This window comes from Coregonus clupeaformis, chromosome 13 (assembly GCF_020615455.1).
Source record: "Coregonus clupeaformis isolate EN_2021a chromosome 13, ASM2061545v1, whole genome shotgun sequence".
Lineage (NCBI taxonomy): Eukaryota > Metazoa > Chordata > Actinopteri > Salmoniformes > Salmonidae > Coregonus > Coregonus clupeaformis.
The window spans coordinates 57383185-57405115 of record NC_059204.1 but is presented as its reverse complement, the minus strand read 5'-3'; the positions used below and the strand labels follow the sequence as shown (position 1 = coordinate 57405115).

The following is a 21931-nucleotide window of genomic DNA, read 5'->3' as shown; positions in this document are numbered from 1 at the left end:
GCATGATCATTACACAGGTACCGTTTGTGCTGGGGAGAATAAAAGGCCACTCTAAAATGTGCAGTTTTGTCCCACAACACAATGCCACAGATGTCTCAAGTTTTGAGGGAGCGTGCAATTGGCATGTTGACTGTAGGAATGTCCACCACAGCTGTTGTCAAATAATTGAATGTTCATTTCTCTACCATAAGGGACTTATTTCAATTGACTGATTTCTTCATATGAACTGTACCTCAGTAAAATCGTTGAAATTGTTGCGTTTAGCGTTTATTTTTGTTCAGTATAATTATGTAGCCTCGGATGCTGTAACTGTGTGCAGTGCATGGAACTAAAGCTTTAATACAGAATCCATACTGATGAGTGCTCAGGGAAAATAAACAGCAGACACTGCATATCCTCTTTTAATGCTGTATATATTTTACAGTTTTTATTACAATAATCATGTAGACAGCATGCTCCTTCTGACGAGCAAATACAGAGGCATCCTTGCCTGTCAAATCACCAGTCAATCATTTTTCAAAAGTATACAAAAATAAGTCAAAATACACAAAGCGAATATACACCAGATTAAACCCTTGTTCTGGAGGGTCTCTGTCTGCTTTTTGTAGCTCCATCTTTAACTGGTGAACTGTACATCAAATTAACTGAATGACATCACTCCAGGGTATTCCAGGGATTGTCAGGCCCTGGTTAGAGCACTCATAGTCAGGGACTGATTAATTACTGAAATTGTCGCATCACATTACCCTCTATCCATGTGATAGGTCAAAAAATCTCGATTCATATTGACTTGCAGACTTGTTAAACTATTATTTCTGTCAACTTGAAGCAAAGATGAATTAGCAATGTGTTGAGTTTGCCCCTCTCTCCTCCCATCCCTTGTTAACTACTTACCTTTGATTTTAGATTTTAGTGATTTAGCAGACGCTCTTATCCAGAGCGACTTACAGTTAGTGAGTGCATACATTTTTCATACTGGTCCCCCGTGGGAAACAAACCCACAACCCTAGCGTTGCAAACGCCATGCTCTACCAACTGAGCTAGACGGGACTACATAAACCACTACCTTATGTACATTCACATCTTCCCCTAACCCTGCCTTGTTAATAATGATAACATCTCAGATCCTTCCAACTGCTTTAGTCCCAAACCCACTCCTACATCTCATATCTATAGCCTTAAAGATGGAATCCGCAGTAGGGAAACCGGCCATGGCTGTTATTGTTTTTTTGACGAAGCAGAGCTGGGGAGCGTCGTGCCTCATGGTAAAAATAATCATGTCCGAGGGAAAAACAGTTCATTGTTTGCAGTAACTTCTGTTGTTGTTGTAATATCGCAAACGGCCATGGCAGTTTCACCAGCTTTAAAGTTGGAATCTGTAGTCGTGAAACTGCCACGTGATAGAACAGCATAGTATGTACTAGGATTATGTTTTTACCACGACGCTGGAGCTCCTCTTCTCTGCTTAATAAACAAAACAATAACAAATACGCCTGGGGCGGCCAGTGGCACTGTTTCCCCTAATGCGGATCTCAGCTTTAATATTTCACAGATTTCCATTTTGATAAAAATTAAGACATGCAGCTAAAGATCAGAAACAAGAGGCAAAACATTGAGGATAGCAAAGTAATTGTTTAAATAGCCTTACAGAACAAAAAGCAAAACAAAGGAGTCCCCAAATACCAGCTATATCTGCCCCTTAGCAATAGCTTGAACTTAAAACGTACAGTATGAGTCATTTGAGAACTTAATCAAGCTGCAACTCTTTAGCTTATAGAGACATATTGGGAAAATAAACAATATATCGAACTGGTCTGTTTTACAGCACACTACCGTATCAATGTGTTACTGGGTATTTAGACATCAAACCTTGTCTGACTATGCACTGTAGATGACCCTTCTGAAGAGGGGTATATCAGCAGAGGAGTTGAATGTGACCTAACGGTGGTGTGGGACATGTACAAGAGATGTGGCCACTAGTGGGTGGGGCCATGATTCAAGTTTGACATAACACAACTTTTGTTTGGATCATTCTCCCATGTGTAAGGTAGGCAACACTAGTCTTGGCAAGCTTAGCTCCAGACAGACACTAAAACCATGTGACCTAACTAACATTAGCTTACCCCCTGCACAATATAAAGAAGTAAATTGACGCAGGAACAACTGATCAGTTAAATCGAATGACTTAAGTCCTGACTGGGTTGAGAACTGGAGCTCCTCAGCAGCCTTGCTATATACAATTTACAGGCACACATACATACACAAACCACACACACACACACACACACAAATGCACATCTATCGCTTAGCCCAACAGCAGCGCCATGACTCCATGTGGCTCAGTGTCCATGTTCATGGTTAGTGCACTCGTTGTCCATTGATAACAACGTCATCAAACTCTTCCTACAGGAGGCAAACACAGACAACACTAGAGTTAATATGACTCCAGACTCCAGTGTCATGGAGTCATATAAACCCAATAATAACACTTACAGCCATGATGGACACTGTGTGCCTTTTGAAATGTCAATAAGTTTATGACAGACAAATAAAGAAGCTCATATCTGCATTGCCAACTAACTCCCCCAGACCACCCTCACCTCTTCACTCTCCCGCTCCTCTTCGTCCTGGGCCTGTGCGTCAGAGGCCCCTCCAGCCTTGAGCAGGGCCTGTACCTCCTTGTTGGGCCTGTGCAGGGAGCAGTAGAGGGCTGTGTGGCCTGCGTAGGAGGGCTGGTCTACACTGGCTCCCCTCTGCAGCAGCAGCAGCACCATCCTGGGGCTCTGGGACTCCACGGCCCAGTGGAGAGGGGAACGGCCTGAGCCCAGGTCCTGGAGGGGGAGAAATGGAGAGCGAGACAGTGAGTGGACCATCATAACCTTTAAGTGTAATTATCTTGCTCAGCAGGTGAGGGGACCTTTAATGACTTTAATGAATGAAGTGCTGAGGCATCTTGGAACCCAGCGGGCATGGAGGACCCACCCTGTCTATATCAGTCTGATACAGTAACTTACTGTGGGCTACTCACCCTCTGGTTAACATCAGCTCCTGCCTCAATCAGCATGCTGATTATGTCCTCCTTGCCCCTCTGTACTGCCAAATGCAGTGCACTCACCCCTGAAAGAGAGGGAAAGAAATAGAGAGGGAGGGTGTCATTACAAATAGAGAAACCTAAAGGTAAGACAGGGATGATAAAGTTACGGTATGCAAAGTTTCTAACGGTACAACGACAGGCTACACGTCGTCTGGGTGATCTGTGTACCTGAGTAGTTGGTGACGTGTAGATAATCAGTGCTCTGGCAGTTGGAGGTGATCTCTCGTACACAGTCCTGCCTCAGCTCCCTGACGGCCAGGTGCAGCGGTGTGTTCCCTCCCCTCTCCTGTAGTTCAGCGCTCGCACCGCCCCACAGCAGCCCCTGCACACACTGGGACTGGTCCACTATGACAGCCAAGTGGAGGGCAGTCTGACAGACAGGGAGAGGAAGTAAGGAGGAGGAAGAAAAGAAGTGGACATTGAAAATAGAGGAAAACACAATAGAGACAAAAAGGCCCCAAAGGAGGAGATTTGAGAGGGACAAGAGAAGAGTGAGGAGACCAAGTAAATTGTGGACACATGTTAATACACCCCCCACTGGGAAACCTCCCTATGTTGGTGTGGCTGCTCTCAGCTCAGAAGAGCAGTGTGTCCCTGTGCTTACCTGTCCCAAGTGGTTCTGGATGTCCAGGTAAGGCACCCAGCTGCGGTCCAGAGCTATCACTCCCAGTAAGTACTGTACGAAGGCCCAGTGCTCGTGGATAAGAGCCAAGTGAAGAGCCCTATGAGCAAAGGAGATGTTTGCAATGACAAATAGCCAAACAAACTGCTGCTCATCATGTGAATAGTAAGGAGAGCCTACTCACGTGTCTCCATCCTCAGACACAAAGTTCAGTGTGTTGTGCATCTCCTCTCTCCTCCGTCTTTCCTCCTCTGGGCTCGGTGCTGCTTGCCTCCCACTGTCATCCACAGTGTAACTGATAACTGGTTCATTCAGGTGCATGGTCCCCAGCCCCTGTGATATACTACCCATCGTCTCATCTGTAATTGAGTCCCCTATAGCTGAGTCCAACCTCTCTCCACCCCCCAGTAAACTAAAGTCCATGGGGTGCTTGTCAGTGTCATCCAGTGACGGGTAGGAGGCCGTGTGAGGAGGGGACCTGGGCCCCCAGGTTTGGGATGTCTCATTGCTGAAGGAGACATCCAGGCTCAGCTCTCTTCCACTCAGACATTCTAGCCCACTGTCGCACCAATCATCCGGTGCAGAAGTACCCAGAGTTTCATGTTTGTCAAGCCCGAAGCCAAGTTCAGGCCGTGCATGCTGCTTTCCAAAATCGCACCTGGGCTGAATACCAGCCATTACGAATACTGTTACTAGCTAGCTATTCGTTTTTTATACTAGACTCCTTTGCAATAACAGCCGGTTAAAATCGACTGATATTTGCTTTTAGTAACCAGACAGTTTGCTAAAGCAAAGTAGCAGGCTAGCTGTGCTGTTAAGCTGGTAACTGATGTCCTATCAGTTAGTTAGTTAGCTAGCACGCTAAAGGTGCTAGGACCAGGCTAAGAAAACAGCACAGGGCGCTGCACCTAAGCTCTAGCTGATATCATCAAAGTTCATCTTCACCTAAAAGGTTATTCACGGAGTAAAATAAATGTTAACGTTACCGTGCTAACTTGTTTACAGGTCAATGCGTCTCGCTAAAGGAGATGTCCTGGGGAATTCCCAAGCCTCTCCAGTCAAGTCTGTTAGAAGGAGTAGGTCCTGCGCGCATGCGTGTAATTGGTCCTTTATTACTGAACCACAGATAGAACAATGAGAAAAAACATTTGACTGTACTGCTCTTATAGTGGGATTAAATCAAAGTTTATTGGTCGCGTACACCCTTTAGCAGATGTTATAGTGGGTGCAGCGAAATGCTTTTGATACTAGCTCCTAACAATGCAGTAAAATGTCAAACAAGTACACAAGTAATCAACAACAACAAAAAACACACAACACACACTAAGAATTATATGTACAGCAGTAAATATATTAGTGAGCTATGTCAAGAATCCAGTATATAAATACACAGTACAAAACCCCACGGCAAAATGGATAGAATTGAAGGAACTTTGCTTCCGGACCAGAGTCCGGAATATAAATATACAGTGGGGAAAAAAAGTATTTAGTCAGCCACCAATTGTGCAAGTTCTCCCACTTAAAAAGATGAGTGAGGCCTGTAATTTTCATCATAGGTACACGTCAACTATGACAGACAAAATGAGATTTTTTTTCTCCAGAAAATCACATTGTAGGATTTTTAATGAATTTAATTTGCAAATGATGGTGGAAAATAAGTATTTGGTCAATAACAAAAGTTTCTCAATACTTTGTTATATACCCTTTGTTGGCAATGACACAGGTCAAACGTTTTCTGTAAGTCTTCACAAGGTTTTCACACACTGTTGCTGGTATTTTGGCCCATTCCTCCATGCAGATCTCCTCTAGAGCAGTGATGTTTTGGGGCTGTCGCTGGGCAATACGGACTTTCAACTCCTTCCAAAGATTTTCTATGGGGTTGAGATCTGGAGACTGGCTAGGCCACTCCAGGACCTTGAAATGCTTCTTACGAAGCCACTCCTTCGTTGCCCGGGCGGTGTGTTTGGGATCATTGTCATGCTGAAAGACCCAGCCACGTTTCATCTTCAATGCCCTTGCTAATGGAAGGAGGTTTTCACTCAAAGTCTCATGATACATGGCCCCATTCATTCTTTCCTTTACACGGATCAGTCGTCCTGGTCCCTTTGCAGAAAAACAGCCCCAAAGCATGATGTTTCCACCCCCATGCTTCACAGTAGGTATACATTTACATTACATTTACGTCATTTAGCAGACGCTCTTATCCAGAGCGACTTACAAATAGGTGCATTCACCTTATAGCCAGTGGGATAACCACTTTACAATGTTTTTTTTTTATTTCTTTTTTTTTGGGGGGGGGGTGGGTTTGGGTAAGGGGGGTAGAAGGATTACTTTATCCTATCCCAGGTATTCCTTAAAGAGGTGGGGTTTCAAATGTCTCCGGAAGGTGGTGAGTGACTCCGCTGTCCTGGCGTCGTGAGGGAGCTTGTTCCACCATTGGGGTGCCAGAGCAGCGAACAGTTTTGACTGGGCTGAGCGGGAACTATGCTTCCGCAGAGGTAGGGGAGCCAGCAGGCCAGAGGTGGATGAACGCAATGCCCTCGTTTGGGTGTAGGGACTGATCAGAGCCTGAAGGTACGGAGGTGCCGTTCCCCTCACAGCTCCGTAGGCAAGCACCATGGTCTTGTAGCAAATGCAAGCTTCAACTGGAAGCCAGTGGAGTGTGCGGAGGAGCGGGGTGACGTGAGAGAACTTGGGAAGGTTGAACACCAGACGGGCTGCGGCATTCTGGATGAGTTGTAGGGGTTTAATGGCACAGGCAGGGAGCCCAGCCAACAGCGAGTTGTAGTAATCCAGACGGGGGATGACAAGTGCATGGATTAGGACCTGTGCCGCTTCCTGTGTAAGGCAGGGTCGTACTCTCCGAATGTTGTAGAGCATGAACCTACAGGATCGGGTCACCGCCTTGATGTTAGCGGAGAACGACAGGGTGTTGTCCAGGGTCACGCCAAGGCTCTTCGCACTCTGGGAGGAGGACACAACGGAGTTGTCAACCGTGATGGCGAGATCATGGAACAGGCAGTCCTTCCCCAGGAGGAAGAGCAGCTCCGTCTTGCCAAGGTTCAGCTTGAGGTGGTGATCCGTCATCCATACTGATATGTCTGCCAGACATGCAGAGATGCGATTCGCCACCTGGTTATCAGAAGGGGGAAAGGAGAAGATTAGTTGTGTGTCATCAGCGTAGCAATGATAGGAGAGGCCATGTGAGGATATGACAGAGCCAAGTGACTTGGTGTATAGCGAGAATAGGAGAGGGCCTAGAACTGAGCCCTGGGGGACACCAGTGGTGAGAGCACGTGGTGCGGAGACAGCTTCTCGCCACGCCACTTGGTAGGAGCGACCGGTCAGGTAGGACGCAATCCAAGAGTGAGCCGCGCCAGAGATGCCCAGCTCGGAGAGGGTGGAGAGGAGGATCTGATGGTTCACAGTATCAAAGGCAGCAGACAGGTCTAGAAGGACAAGAGCAGAGGAGAGAGAGTTAGCTTTAGCAGTGCGGAGAGCCTCCGTGACACAGAGAAGAGCAGTCTCAGTTGAATGACCAGTCTTGAAACCTGACTGGTTTGGATCAAGAAGGTCATTCTGAGAGAGATAGCAAGAGAGTTGGCTAAAGACGGCACGCTCAATAGTTTTGGAGAGAAAAGAAAGAAGGGATACTGGTCTGTAGTTGTTGACATCAGAGGGATCGAGTGTTGGTTTTTTGAGAAGGGGTGCAACTCTCGCTCTCTTGAAGACGGAAGGGACATAGCCAGCGGTCAAGGATGAGTTGATCAGCGAGGTGAGGTAAGGGAGAAGGTCACCGGAGATGGTCTGGAGAAGAAAGGAGGGGATAGGGTCAAGCGGGCAGGTATGGTGTTCTTTGGATGCAACTCAGCATTCTTTGTCCTCCAAACACGACGAGTTGAGTTTTTACCAAAAAGTTATATTTTGGTTTCATCTGACCATATGGCATTCTCCCAATCCTCTTCTGAATCATCCAAATGCACTCTAGCAAACTTCAGACGGGCCTGGACATGTACTGGCTTAAGCAGGGGGACACGTCTGGCACTGCAGGATTTGAGTCCCTGGCGGCGTAGTGTGTTACTGATGGTAGGCTTTGTTACTTTGGTCCCAGCTCTCTGCAGGTCATTCACTATGTCCCCCTGTGTGGTTCTGGGATTTTTGCTCACCGTTCTTGTGATCATTTTGACCCCACGGGGTGAGATCTTGCGTGGAGCCCCAGATCGAGGGAGATTATCAGTGGTCTTGTATGTCTTCCATTTCCTAATAATTGCTCCCACAGTTAATTTCTTCAATCCAAGCTGCTTACCTATTGCAGATTCAGTCTTCCCAGCCTGGTGCAGGTCTACAATTTTGTTTCTGGTGTCCTTTGATAGCTCTTTGGTCTTGGCCATAGTGGAGTTTGGAGTGTGACTGTTTGATGTTGTGGACAGGTGTCTTTTATACTGATAACAAGTTCAAACAGGTGCCATTAATACAGGTAACGAGTGGAGGACAGAGGAGCCTCTTAAAGAAGAAGTTACAGGTCTGTGAGAGCCAGAAATCTTGCTTGTTTGTAGGTGACCAAATACTTATTTTCCACCATAATTTGCAAATAAATTCATTAAAAATCCTACAATGTGATTTTCTGGAGAAAAAAATTCTCAATTTGTCTGTCATAGTTGACGTGTACCTATGATGAAAATTACAGGCCTTTCTCATCTTTTTAAGTGGGAGAACTTGCACAATTGGTGGCTGACTAAATACTTTTTTCCCCCACTGTATGTATATGAATGGTGTGTATGGATAGTATGTGAATAGAAAAGGTGTGTATAGCAGTAGTTAAATAGGATGAGCCAGTACTATAATACACAATACAGTGTATCTAGAAACTTTGCATATATATACAGTGCATTCGGAAAGTTTTCAGACTCCTTGACTTTTTCCACATTTTGTTACGTTACAGCCTTATTCTAAAATTGATTAAATTGTTTTTTCCCCCTCATCAACCTACACACAATACCCCATTATGACAAAGCAAAAACAGGTTGTTAGAAATGTTTGCAAATGTATTCAACATTTTAAAAAGGAAATATCACATTTACTTAAGTATTCAGACCCTTTACTCAGTACTTTGTTGAAGCACCTTTGGCATCGATTACAGCCTCGAGTCTTCTTGGGCATGATGCTAAAACCTGTATTTGGGGAGTTTCTCCCATTCTTCTCTGCAGATACACTCAAGCTCTGTCAGGTTGGATGGGGAGTGTCGCTGCACAGCTATTTTCAGGTCTCTCCAGAGATGTTCGATCGGGTTCAAGTCCGGGCTCTGGCTGGGCCACTCAAGGACATTCATAGACTTGTCCCGAAGCCACTCCTGCGTTGTCTTGGCTGGGTGCTTATGGTCGTTGTCCTGTTGGAAGGTGAACCTTCACCCTAGTCTGAAGTCCTGAGCACTCTGGAGCAGGTTTTCATCACGGATCTCTCTGTACTTTGCTCCGTTCATCTTTCCCTCGATCCTGACTAGTCTCCCAGTCCCTGCGGCTGAAAAACATCCCCACAGCATGATGCTGCCATCACCATCGGTAAAACAGTATGTAAACATTATTAAAATGACCAGTGTTCAATGACTCTATGGGCAGCAGTCTCTAAGGTGCAGGGTAGAGTACCGGGTGGTACGCGGCTAGTGACAATGTCCAAGTAAAGTTCAGGGCAGTGTACTGGGTGGAGGCCGGCTAGTGGTGACTGTTTAACAGTCGGATGCAGTGGCGTGTATTCATGGATGCCAAGGAAAGCCAGGCTTTTAAAAAAAACATAAAAGAATGTATCTTTCGTCTCTCTGTGTTTCATCATTTTCCTTCAATTCGCAAGAGGCTGAATGCATCTCACAGGAGAAAGCATCCGACCGAGAAAAAACAGCGCCCCTCTGACTCTCTACGTGTAGGCCATCTATCTGATGCGGTCTGGTCCAAACGAGTATGACATTGTTGCCGCCCGTAGCATTGAAGGCAAGGGAAGCCAGTGAGCATCTGGCCTCCCTTGACAAAAAAAGTATAACAAATGTGCCAATCAGCGTTGAGCTAAACTGAGCGAGCTCAACTGTGAATGGTTCTGGCGCACCAAAAAAATGTGTCAAGGGAAGCCATTTCGGATTTGGCATCACTCCTATCAAATCCCATTGAGAGCATACGTCATTGACAGAAAAACTTGAATTGTTGCATCTCGTTGTGTTGTTGTCCTCTGGTGGCTAGCTAGCCAGCTAGCTAAAATGGGCCTTTCCTAAATTAGCCATGGATGGAGATTTAGATTTGTGGTTTTACTTAATTCTCCGTACTGGCCAATGATTATAACAGCGATTCTGATTCAACCATTAATTCATACATTGTTGTGCCCCTGGCCTGAGAGGATGGAAGTTCAATATGTAGCTAGATGTAGAAGGCTAATGTTAACTAGCTAACATTGCCATTGAATGGAAGGGTTTGGCTTCCCCAGTGATTTTACCCACGCACCGCTACTGATGGCCTGGAGATAGAAGCTGTTTATCAGTCTCTCGGTCCCAGCTTTGATGCACCTGTACTGTCTCCACCTTCTAGATGGTAGTGGGGAGAACAGGCCGTGGCTCTGGTGGCTAAGGTCCTTGATGATCTTCTTTGCCTTCCTGTGACACCGGGTGCTGTAGATGTCCTGGAGGGCAGGCAGTGTGCCCCCGATGATGCGTTGGGCTGACCGCACTACTCTCTGGAGAGCCCTGCGGTTGCAGGCGGTGCAATTGCTGTACCATGCGGTAATATAGCCTGACAGGATGCTCTTGATGGTGCATCTGTAGAAGTTTGTGAAGGGCCAAGACACATTTCTTCAGCCTCCTGAGGTTGAAGAGGCTCCGTTGTGCCTTCTTCAATGTGCTGTCGGTGTGAAGGGACCATTTCAGGTCCTCAGTGATATGCACGCAGAGGAACATAAATCTTTTGACCCTCTCCACTGCAGATAAAACATTATTAATACAAATTTGGGCTTCATTCATCTCAATCAATACATGACTTACTTTACATAACGATTGCTTTGTTTGCTCGGAAAGCCTGCTTTATGTTGCATAGGTGTCTGTCGGTCTTTTGAAGAGCATAATAATCCAAATGGTATTGATCCTTGATATCACCGTCAATTAATTTGATGGCATTAACTGTAATAATCACTGAATGAACAAAGATAATCTGCAGTAGAAAATAGCACTTGAAGTCAAAGATGCATTTTATGAGGATACACGGGGTGGCGCCAGAGGTCTATACGAAAACCATGTTTTGTTTTCCTCTTTGTCATCTGTAAGTAAAATGATCATTAACAAAGGTTATCAGGGACAAACTAAGCTCTATTTTACAGGATGCATTAGTAACTAATTCGTTGCATGAAGTAACTGTATGAGATATTCCAAAGATAGGCTACAACATTTCAGATAAATAAAATAAATGTCTGAAAAAAAGCCAAAAGGAAATGGAGCGATGAAAGAGGCTACAGGACATGTCGTGGTTTTGTGTGAAAAGGATATTCAAAGAACCGGAACAGGAATACCTAAGTGTCAGAGAATTAAGAGGGTTGTTTGAAGGTGAGTGTGTGTGTGTGTGTGTGTGTGTGTGTGTGTGTGTGTGTGTGTGTGTGTGTGTGTGTGTGTGTGCATGTGCTTGCGTGCGTGTGTGTGTGTGTGCATGTGCTTGCGTGCGTGTGTGAGAGAGAGGCACTTAATTATAATACCTTACTGCACTCTCTCCTCCAGTATCACCATCCAACGGAAGAGATAGATAGAGAGAGAGAAAACATGGTCAGCCTCCATCCATGTATTGATTTGGAAGGTGAATGTGCTTGTGTGGGGGTATGGGGTTAGAGATTGGAGGGAAGGGGTTAATAAAAAACCTGGCTAAGTACATTAATTTCAGCAAGCTAGTGGCCCATGGAAAGGTATGTACTGTGTAGGGATGGAGGAGGTGGTGAGGTTTAGTTCAGCATAGCACAGTAGCATGAGGCTGTGCCAAAGATGTGCTGCTGCAGATGAACATATGGATGATTAGCATGGGAGCTGAGCTCAGCCTATGATTTGGGGCTGATGGGGGAGGAAGAGGGTGGGAGGAGGTAGAGGAGGTGGAGAGATCACCACTCTACACTACAGCAGCTCAGGCCCGGATCCACAAGGGGCAAAATGAAACTTGTGTCCCCTTAGTTTTAGTTTTATGTCCCTATATAAAAATAGCAAAAAAGTGAAAATGACAGGTTGACAGGTTGGCACAAAATCTGTATCTCCCCTGCGCTGTGTCAGCACAATGGACAGAGTGCGCCGCGGTGTGTGTAGGGGGGCTATGGAAAGCTTAGGTATGACTCCTTTGGGTTTCCATAAAAAATATTAACAACAATGTATAATCTGTGGTGGGCTAAATTAATAACGTGATACGCCTCCGCCTGTAATATTTGATTTTTATTTATAAGGGTGGGGTCAAGTTTACCGTTGAAGCTGCTTTACTCAACTCTGCTTCACGCCCCACCACTACAGAATTTAGTTAGTTTCTTAGCTAGCTGTAAAAAGCGTTAGTGTTATTAGCCTTTTTAGCTAGCTCGAACCAGCTAACAATGGATATCAGAAATTGGCTTCTCCAAAGTACCCAAACAAATCCAAAGGAGAAGGGGACACCTGGTTACTGTGTCAGTGGTTGTTAAAAGTTGTGACAGCATTGTGAAGTTCCAATACGTGGTGGACAGTACAGTAGGACAGAGGAGAAGAAACTGAGTGTAAAAGACTGTTCTCGGATGCTGTCATTGGTGAAATGTCCGAACGATTCAGCGAACACAACAGCCAACTGGTGGACACCCTGTGTGCCCTTGACCCATAGAGCCATGACTTTCTAGATTTTAAAAAGGTGAAACCACTGCTGGATCTAAGCAAAACAGATTTGGTGGAAGCTTAGTGTGTAGGGCGCTGTCCATGGTGCTGATAGACTGCAGCGGAGATTTCAAACCAACCTGTCACTTCTTGGTCAAAAGCACTCAATGGTCTCAGCATTTAAACTTTTATGTTTGTTGTGGTATAGCGTGATATAAGTAGAATTCAAGATCATTCTAATGCAAGAACCCAAATTACGCCCCTGTGTATAGCTACATTTTACATTTTAGTCATTTAGCAGACGCTCTTATCCAGAGCGACTTACAGTTAGTGAGTACATACATTATTATTATTATTATTATTATTATTATTATTATTATTATTATTATTATTATTATTATTATTATTATTTATTTTTTCATACTGGGTGTGTTTCATCATAGAAATAGATTAATATACATTCTATTGTGGTTTTCTTGGTAGCCTATTGGTTTGTGTTGTTGTAAATGGAACTGTACGTATTGGAAACGTGTTTATGGTAGGCTGGCATTGCTTAATTGATTACGTGGGTCGAATTTGATCCACTGAAGGGTACTGTGTCATCTCACAACGTGTTACTGAACTCAAGAGCGGCATGATTATCCATGTTTGAAGCGGGCCTGTATAGGCCTAATTATTTGGCAAGACAGCTGTGCGTGGCTGCATCTCACTGTAGTAGGTTGTAGGCTATGTTTTGGTTATTTGGATCTCCAGTCGCCTTTTGTTCACTGTGTTTGATTACTGTTAATGTAACTAGCCTAAATATAGATTGTGTCATGCCTTTATCGATTTGATATTTTGTTTACTAGGCCTAATTGGTACCGCTGTTTTGTTCTGTTCGCATTCATTCATTCGCATTCGCAGTTGTTTCAGTATTCTAAGCCAAACTGCTGTTCAGTATTTTTGGTTGCAAGCATGAATAACTAGGCTACTACTTTCAGCATTTAGTTTGCATTATTTTGGTAAGACAGTTGTGTGTACGGCTGCATTCACATATGCTGTTTGCACAGGAGGTTGGTGGCACCTTAATTGGGGAGGACGGGCTTGTGGTAATGGCTGAAGCGGAATGAGTGGAATGGTATCAAATGTATCAAACACATGGTTTCCATGTGCTTTAGTGTGTAGGACGCTATCCATTGTGCTGATACAGCGCAGCACAGATAGGCTACAGATTTCACACCAACCTGTCACTTCAAAAGCAATCAATCAATGGTCTCAGAGTCTCTGCATTTGCACTTTATGTGTATTATGGTATACAAGCAGATTTCAATATAATTCCAATGCAAGCCTCCCGTGTAGCTCAGTTGGTAGAGCATGGCGCTTGCAACGCCAGGGTTGTGGGTTTGATTCCCACGAGGGGCCAGTATGAAAGATGTAAGTCGCTCTGGATAAGAGCGTCTGCTAAATGACTAAAATGTAAGAACCCCCCCAAAATTGTGCCCCCTCATCGATTTCAACTGCCCCCCTTAGTCACTTTATCCTGGTGCCGGGTCTGGCCTGCACTCTTCTGTGGACATTCTTCAATGCTGGCAGCAGCACAAGAATCCCCTCACCCATCCACCCCTTCTCCATCCCACCTAAACCTGCCTTTCCCAGATCACAGTGGTGATGTCATATACAGTCATTGGATGATCTTATAGGAAAAATTGTGAGGTTAAGTAAGCACTCTGCCTATCTTAACAGCTGTACAAACAGACAGTATGTCCTTCCTGTACAGAGTTCTGCCTCATCTGCTCTAACCCAAAATGAAGATTCCAACTGGGCATCACATTATTTGACGTGTGTGTGCATGCATGCTTGTGAGGTTCTATTTGACCTCTCCTCTGAAGCTGAATGTGATGAAGGATATATGTGTTCCTACTGTAACTCACTGTCCACTGCTCAGGCCTTCTGTGTTTTGATTCATTTAGGCACTAGCAGACGTGAAAATAACTCTCCAGATGTTCCTTAAATCAAGCATGGAGGAAGGGAGACAGTAGGTTATTTTGGGAATCATGACGGTACCTGCGAAAACATATATATTTTTGAATATCTATGAGAATCACAGCAGTAGTGTGGTAGGAGTCTTATTGAATAGCTGCCAGGCTGTGTTATCTGTGTACTTGGGGAGCTGGCCTGGTAACAGAGTGTTTTAAACCTGCCAATGGCTCTTTCCTCTGGCTCTAAATCATAGCCCTGGGAGATGGACTGCCTGAGGGGGGTATGCACTGTGCAGCTCTCTGCATCCGCTAGACACACACACGGATCAGAGAGTAGACCTGGGTCAAGGGCATGGAAATAGAATCCGGCCATGGAAATAGAATCCATGGACTCTACAATATTTCTATGGTCAAGGCACTGACATAGATGTCTTCCACGTGTCATAATAGGAATAGGAGGCAGTCCAGGGATCCAACGGTTAATCCAAGCTCTGTATAGCTGTTGGCATATGGTGACAGTAAAATGGTGTTCACATCTTCAATACATAAGGGTACCAGTGTATCATTCGATAATAGAAAGCACACCCAAGCAGTTTTGAAAAACAAATAATCAGCAGAAACGAGCCACGACTGCTCTGATCATCAAGCTAGTAGTCAATCTCTAACCACAAAGTAATGAGGAAGACTGTTCTGTGTAGGCTGCACATAGCCAGTCAGTATTAAATACACTGGCCATTTATTTATTCGATGTAAAGGCTGTATTGGGCTTTCACCAGAAGATTATGTTCACCTAATTAAACTAAACTCATTAAAACTAGACTCATTAAGGAAGAAGGAGTGTGTGTGTGTGTGTGTGTGTGGGTGGGGGTGTATAGTATGTTTGTGTGTTAGAATGACTGTTCATTAGGCAAGAGAATGATGTGTGTGTGGGTGGGTGTGTGTGTGTGTGTGTGTGCACTTGACTCCCCCCTCCCTTTCTAGCTCTGACTTTGCTGGTAACTGTCACGTCTCCTCCCGTTTCTCCCCTCCGGTGCTCTGATTCGCCGGTCTACTGAGCCACCGGTCTGAGTGCACCACCTCGGCAACACCGGAATGGAAACCCAACGCACCCTAATCACCTCCAGCGCACCTGCACCTCATCATCTCATCACCACCCATATATAGCCCTGGACTGTTCAGTGATGTGTGTGATTGTTAGTGTCATGTCGTGTACTCGCTCTTTGTTGTTCTCTTGCTCAGTGTTAAGTAAACCTTTACATTATTGATTCCTGCGTCTGCGTCCTGCCTCTTTGTATCCTCAGTACTTGTCACAGAATCACACACCAATCACAAAGATGGATGCAGCAGGTAATCCTCCTGGAGTTTCCCAGCGCCTCGACCAGCACCAGCAGCAGATTGCCCAGCTCAACGCTGCCATGAAGGAAGTGCTCCAAATGCTGCATAAACTGACCATTGCTCCGGTTCCACCTCAGGGAGCGGCGAGTGCACCCAGTCCACCTCCTCCCGTGCTATCACCAACGTCTGAGGGACCCCTCGCCCTGCCGGAGCGCTATGACGGGAAAACGACTCACTGTATCTGGCGCGTCGGACCAAGCCAGGATAGTGCTGGTGATTTTGCTACCGAAGGGAAAGGCGCTGGATTGGGCCACGGCAGTCTGGGAAGGAGGTGAGGCCGCAGCGCTTCCCTACTCTACCTTCTTCGCTCGGTTCTGGGCGGTGTTCGATCATCCCACGGAGGGAATGTACGGGGGTGAGCGTCTCCTCTGGCTACAACAGGGAGAGGAGGCCGCATTCGAGTACGCCCTGAGCTTTTGCACAGTGGCGGCGTCTTCCGGCTGGAATGAGCGCGCTCTGCGCATGGCCTTCAGGAGAGGCTTACGGGAGGACATCACAACGGAACTCGCATGTCGCGACGACAAGATGGACCTTGATACCCTCATCGCCACGTCCATTCGTCTTGACGACATGTTGAAAGACCGACGGCATTCCCAACACCACCAGGAGGCTCGATGCTCACCCCATCTGAGCTATGGAAGCCACCCTGCCTCCGAGTCCTCACCAATGGAGGTGGGCAGCACCCCCTACACCACCATGGACCACAGATCTCCTGGCGGCTCCCTATCTAGGCGGTATGACTCCCGTCGCCGCTCCGTGCGTTCTGTCATCACCTGTCACCAAACCATTGTTTTTAGTTCCCCTAACGGTGAATGGTTCTTCCTTCTCTTCACTTTCCATGGCAATGATAGATTCCGGATCAGCGGGGAACCTTTTCGATAGGGAGCTGGTCTCTGAATGGGGGTTGCCAACCGTGCCACTGCCTTCTCCGCTACACATCACCTCGCTGGACAATAAACCACTTGGATCAGGCACCATTATGCACGTCACTCTCCCCATCACCATCACCATTCCCACACTACCGGAGCACCACGAGGAGCTGTCCTTCCACATCGTCACGTCACCCCTTCACCGGAACGTCTTGGGATTGCCCTGGCTCAGACTACACAACCCCACCATCAATTGGATCACCAAGAGGATCACAGCCTGGTCCCCCTCATGCCGGAGGACCTGCCTGCCGGTGGTTTGTTGTTCCACGTCAGTGGAGAGTCCAGAGTCCGCCCTCCAGCCCAACATTCCACGTGAGTATGCAGATCTCTCTGATGTCTTCTCTGCCTCCAAGGCTAAGTGTCTCCTTCCTCACAGGCCCTGGGACTGCGCCATTGACCTGCTGGAGGGACAACACCCCCCGAAGAGTCGCATTTACTCCCTCTCCATAGTGGAGACTGAGGCCATGGAGATGTATGTGGCGGAGACCCTGAAACAGGGGTTCATCAGACGCTCTGCCTCTCCTGTGGAGGACTGAGGCCGTGCATTGACTACCGGGGGCTGAACGCACTCACCACCAAGTTCCGGTACCCCCTCCCTCTGGTTCCGTCGGCCATCGAGCAGCTGCGAGGGGCCGGTACTTTACCAAGTTGGATCTGAGGAGTGCCTACAACCTGATCCGAATCCGGGAAGGAGATAAGTGGAAGACGGCATTCAGCACTACCTCAGGCCACTATGAATACTGCGTCATGCCCTACAGCCTCGCCAACGCACTTTCCGTGTTCCAGTCCTTCGTTAATGACATGTTCCGAGACATGCTGAGTAGACAGGTGGTGGTGTACATCGACGATATCCTGATCTACTCGGCTATGTTCGAGGAGCATGTCAGGGATGTCCGAGCGGTCCTACTCGACCTCCGGGAACACCGCCTGTTGGTGAAGGGGGAGAAATGCGAATTCCACCAACAGGCCATCTCCGTCCTGGGATACAGGATCAGTCCTCAGGGGGTGTTCATGGAAAGAGCGAAGACGGACGCAGTCAGGTCATGGCCAGTCCCCACCACCATCAAGGGCCTACAGAGCTTCCTGGGCTTCACAAATGTCTACCGGCGTTTCATCAGGTCCTTCAGCTCCATAGCCGCCCCACTCACCTCTCTCCTTAAGGGTGGGCCTCAGAAGCTGGCCTGTAACCCTGAGGCTGACGCTGCCTTCAAGAGGCTGAAGGAGAGGTTCACCACAGCACCCCTCCTAAAACACCCAGATCCAGCTCTTTCTTTCATCCTGGAGGTGGACGCATCTGAGGAGGGTGTGGGTGGGGTCCTCTGCCAGCGGCACTCTCCCAGCGGCAAGGTAAGCCAGAGAAAATGTATCCCTGTGCCTTTTTCTCAAAAAAGCTTACCCCCGCAGAGAGGAACTATGGAGTTGGAGACAGGGAGCTGATGGTGGTGGTCCTCGCTCTGGAGGAATGGAGACACTGGCTGGAAGGCACAGTCCATCCATTCCGGATTCTCACGGACACCCAGAATTTGGAGCACATACGGGCAGCTAAACGGATGAACTCTCGTCAAGCCAGGTGGGCCCAATTTCTTACTCGCTTTCAGTTTATTCTGTCCTACTGCCCAGGATCCCAGAATGTGAAAGCCGACGCACTCTCCAGGATGCACCATACCGGAGAAAGGAAGGATCTGTGGGGTCCTGTCCTGCCTCCGTCTCTCATCGTGGCACCTGTCGTTTGGGATGTGGACGAAGACATCCGCCTGGCGGCTCAGGAGGACCCAGCGCCTGCCAACACCCCTCCGGGGCACGTGTAAGTACCCACCAGGGTCCGTGACCACCTGCTGATCTGGGCGCACACCACCCTTACGGCAGGGCACTCCGGTATTACGCGCTCCCTACATTCTCTCTCACAAAAATACTGGTGGCCCACCTTGGCTATTGATGTCTCCCACTATATCAACTCCTGTTCCGTATGTGCCCAAACGACGACACCTCGGAACGCCCCGGCAGGCAAACTAGTTCCTCTTCCAGTGCCTCAGCAAACTTGGTCACACCATAGACTTTGTCACTGACCTCCCACGTTCTGACGGCTTCACCACAGTCCTGGTGGTCGTAGATCTGTTCTCCAAATCATGCAGTTTTTTGCTACTAACTGGTCTTCCTTCTGCTCTCCAGGTCGCTGAGGTCCTGTTCCAACAGGTCTTCCGGCATTATGGACTTCCGGAGGACATCGTCTCGGACCGTGGCCCCCAATTCACCTCCCGAGTGTGGAGGTCTTTCCTGGAGAAGATCGGGGCCACGGCCAGCCTCACTTCCGGGTATAGGCCTCAGTCAAATGGGCAGGTGGAGCGCATGAACCAAGAGCTGGGGAGGTTTCTTCGTTGCCACTGTCAGGACCGGCAGGGTGAGTGGGCGAGGTTTCTTCCCTGGCCAGAATATGCTCAGAACTCCCTCGTTCACTCCTCCACGGGGCTCACTCCCTTCCAGTGCGTCCTGGGGTACCAGCCAGCCGTGGCCCCTTGGACACCCAGCCAGACCGATGCACCCGCTGTCGACGAGTGGTTCCGCAGGGCCGGACAGGTCTGGGACGCCACCCATTCGTCGGCAGAAGGACCAAGCCAACCGCCACCGCAGTGAGGACCCCGTATTCCAGCCTGGGGATCGGTCTGAGCGCACCACCTCAGCAACATCGGAATGGAAACCCAACGCACCCTAATCACTTCCAGTGCACCTGCACCTCATCATCTCATCACCACACCTACAGTGGGGAAAAAAAGTATTTAGTCAGCCACTATTTGTGCAAGTTCTCCCACTTAAAAAGATGAGAGAGGCCTGTAATTTTCATCATAGGTACACGTCAACTATGAAAGACAAATTGAGAAAAAAAAATCCAGAAAATCACATTGTAGGATTTTTTATGAATTTATTTGCAAATTATAGGGGAAAATAAGTATTTGGTCACCTACAAACAAGCAAGATTTCTGGCTCTCACAGACTTGTAACTTCTTCTTTAAGAGGCTCCTCTGTCCTCCACTCGTTACCTGTATTAATGGCATCTGTTTGAACTTGTTATCAGTATAAAAGACACCTGTCCACAACCTCAAACAGTCACACTCCAAACTCCACTATGGCCAAGACCAAAGAGCTGACAAAGGACACCAGAAACAAAATTGTAGACCTGCACCAGGCTGGGAAGACTGAATCTGCAATAGGTAAGCAGCTTGGTTTGAAGAAATCAACTGTGGGAGCAATTATTAGGAAATGGAAGACCTACAAGACCACTGATAATCTCCCTCGATCTGGGGCTCCACGCAAGATCTCACCCCGTAGGGTCAAAATGATCACAAGAACGGTGAGCAATAATCCCAGAACCACACGGGGGGACCTAGTGAATGACCTGCAGAGAGCTGGGACCAAAGTAACAAAGCCTACCATCAGTAACACACTACGCCGCCAGGGACTCAAATCCTGCAGTGCAAGACGTGTCCGCCTGCTTAAGCCAGTACATGTCCAGGGCTGTCTGAAGTTTGCTAGAGTGCATTTGGATGATCCAGAAGAGGATTGGGAGAATGTCATATGGTCAGATGAAACCAAAATAGAACTTTTTGGTAAAAACTCAACTCGATCGTGTTTGGAGGACAAATAATGCTGAGTTGCATCCAAAGAACACCATACCTACTGTGAAGTATGGGGGTGGAAACATCATGCTTTGGGGCTGTTTTTCTGCAAAGGGACCAGGACGACTGATCCGTGTAAAGGAACGAATGAATGGGGCCATGTATCGTGAGATTTTGAGTGAAAACCTCCTTCCATCAGCAAGGGCATTGAAGATGAAACGTGGCTGGGTCTTTCAGCATGACAATGAACCCAAACACACCGCCCGGGCAATGAAGGAGTGGCTTCGTAAGAAGCATTTCAAGGTCCTGGAGTGGCCTAGCCAGTCTCCTGATCTCAACCCCATAGAAAATCTTTGGAGGGAGTTGAAAGTCTGTGTTGCCCAGCGACAGCCCCAAAACATCACTGCTCTAGAGGAGATCTGCATGGAGGAATGGGCCAAAATACCAGCAACAGTGTGTGAAAACCTTGTGAAGACTTACAGAAAACGTTTGACCTGTGTCATTGCCAACAAAGGGTATATAACAAAGTATTGAGAAACTTTTGTTATTGACCAAATACTTATTTCCCACCATAATTTGCAAATAAATTAATAAAAAATCCTACAATGTGATTTTCTGGATATTTTTTTCTCATTTTGTCTGTCATAGTTGACGTGTACCTATGATGAAAATTACAGGCCTCTCTCATCTTTTTAAGTGGGAGAACTTGCACAATTGGTGGCTGACTAAATACTTTTTTTCCCCACTGTATATAGCCCTGGACTGTTCTGTGTTGTGTGTGATTGTTAGTGTCATGTCATGTACTCGCTCTTTGTTGTTCTCTTGCTCAGTGTTAAGTAAACCTTTACATTGTTGAGTCCTGTGTCTGCGTCCTGCCTCTTCGTATCCTCAGTACTCATCACAGTAACTACTTTCTTTATTGAGGAAAAGTTGCCCCACCTAGCTATCCTAAGATGAATGCACTAACTGTAAGTCGCTCTGGATAAGAGCGTCTGCTAAATGACAAAAAAATTAAAAAATGTAATGATGTAAAAGAGGGGGTGGGTGGGAAGGGGGTAATGCAAATAGTACGGGTAGCCATTTGATTAGCTGTTCAGGAGTCTTATGGCTTGGGGGTAGAAGCTGTTAAGAAGCCTTTTGGTCCTAGACATGGCACTCCGGTACCGCTTGCCATGCGGTAGCAGAGAGAACAGTCTATGACTTGGGTGGCTGGAGTCTTTGACAATTTTTAGGGCCTTCCTCTGACACCGCTTGGTAGAGAGGTCCTGGATGGCAGGAAGCTTGGCCCCAGTGATGTACTGGGCCAAACGCACTACCCTCTGTAGTGCCTTGCGGTCGGAGGCCGAGCAGTTGCCATACCAGGCAGTGACACAACCAGTCAGGATGCTCTCGATGGTGTAGCTGTGTAACTTTCTGAGGACCCATGCCAAATATTTTCAGTTAGCATGTGCAGCTCTTCCATGTTTGTCCTGGATTCCCTGTGATGTGA

At 47.1% G+C, this 21931-nt stretch overlaps 1 protein-coding gene across 1 annotated transcript; it reads right to left on the bottom strand.

Annotated features, from left to right (window-relative positions):
* Nucleotides 1-385: 385 nt before the first annotated feature.
* LOC121579971 (NF-kappa-B inhibitor alpha-like) lies at nt 386-4797 on the bottom strand. The gene is made up of 6 exons (XM_041895005.1): nt 3901-4797; nt 3699-3816; nt 3263-3464; nt 3029-3117; nt 2601-2831; nt 386-2403 (listed from the first exon to the last, which is right to left on the bottom strand). Exons 1-6 carry the CDS (start codon nt 4392-4394, stop codon nt 2359-2361), a joined length of 1179 nt encoding a protein of 392 aa, XP_041750939.1. The 5' UTR covers nt 4395-4797; the 3' UTR covers nt 386-2358.
* Between the last annotated feature and the right edge of the window lie 17134 nt (nt 4798-21931).

What these genes read in the sequence shown, in the direction of transcription:
- LOC121579971 (XM_041895005.1), bottom strand. Translation starts at nt 4,394, where the DNA reads ATGGCTGGTATTCAGCCCAGGTGCGATTTTGGAAAGCAGCATGCACGG. An exon ending in TCCAGAACCACTTGGGACAG is followed by an intron (nt 3,465 to 3,698) that starts GTAAGCACAGGG and finishes CCTGTCTGTCAG; the next exon opens with ACTGCCCTCCACTTGGCTGT. An exon ending in AGGAGCGGGAGAGTGAAGAG is followed by an intron (nt 2,404 to 2,600) that starts GTGAGGGTGGTC and finishes TGCCTCCTGTAG; the next exon opens with GAAGAGTTTGATGACGTTGT.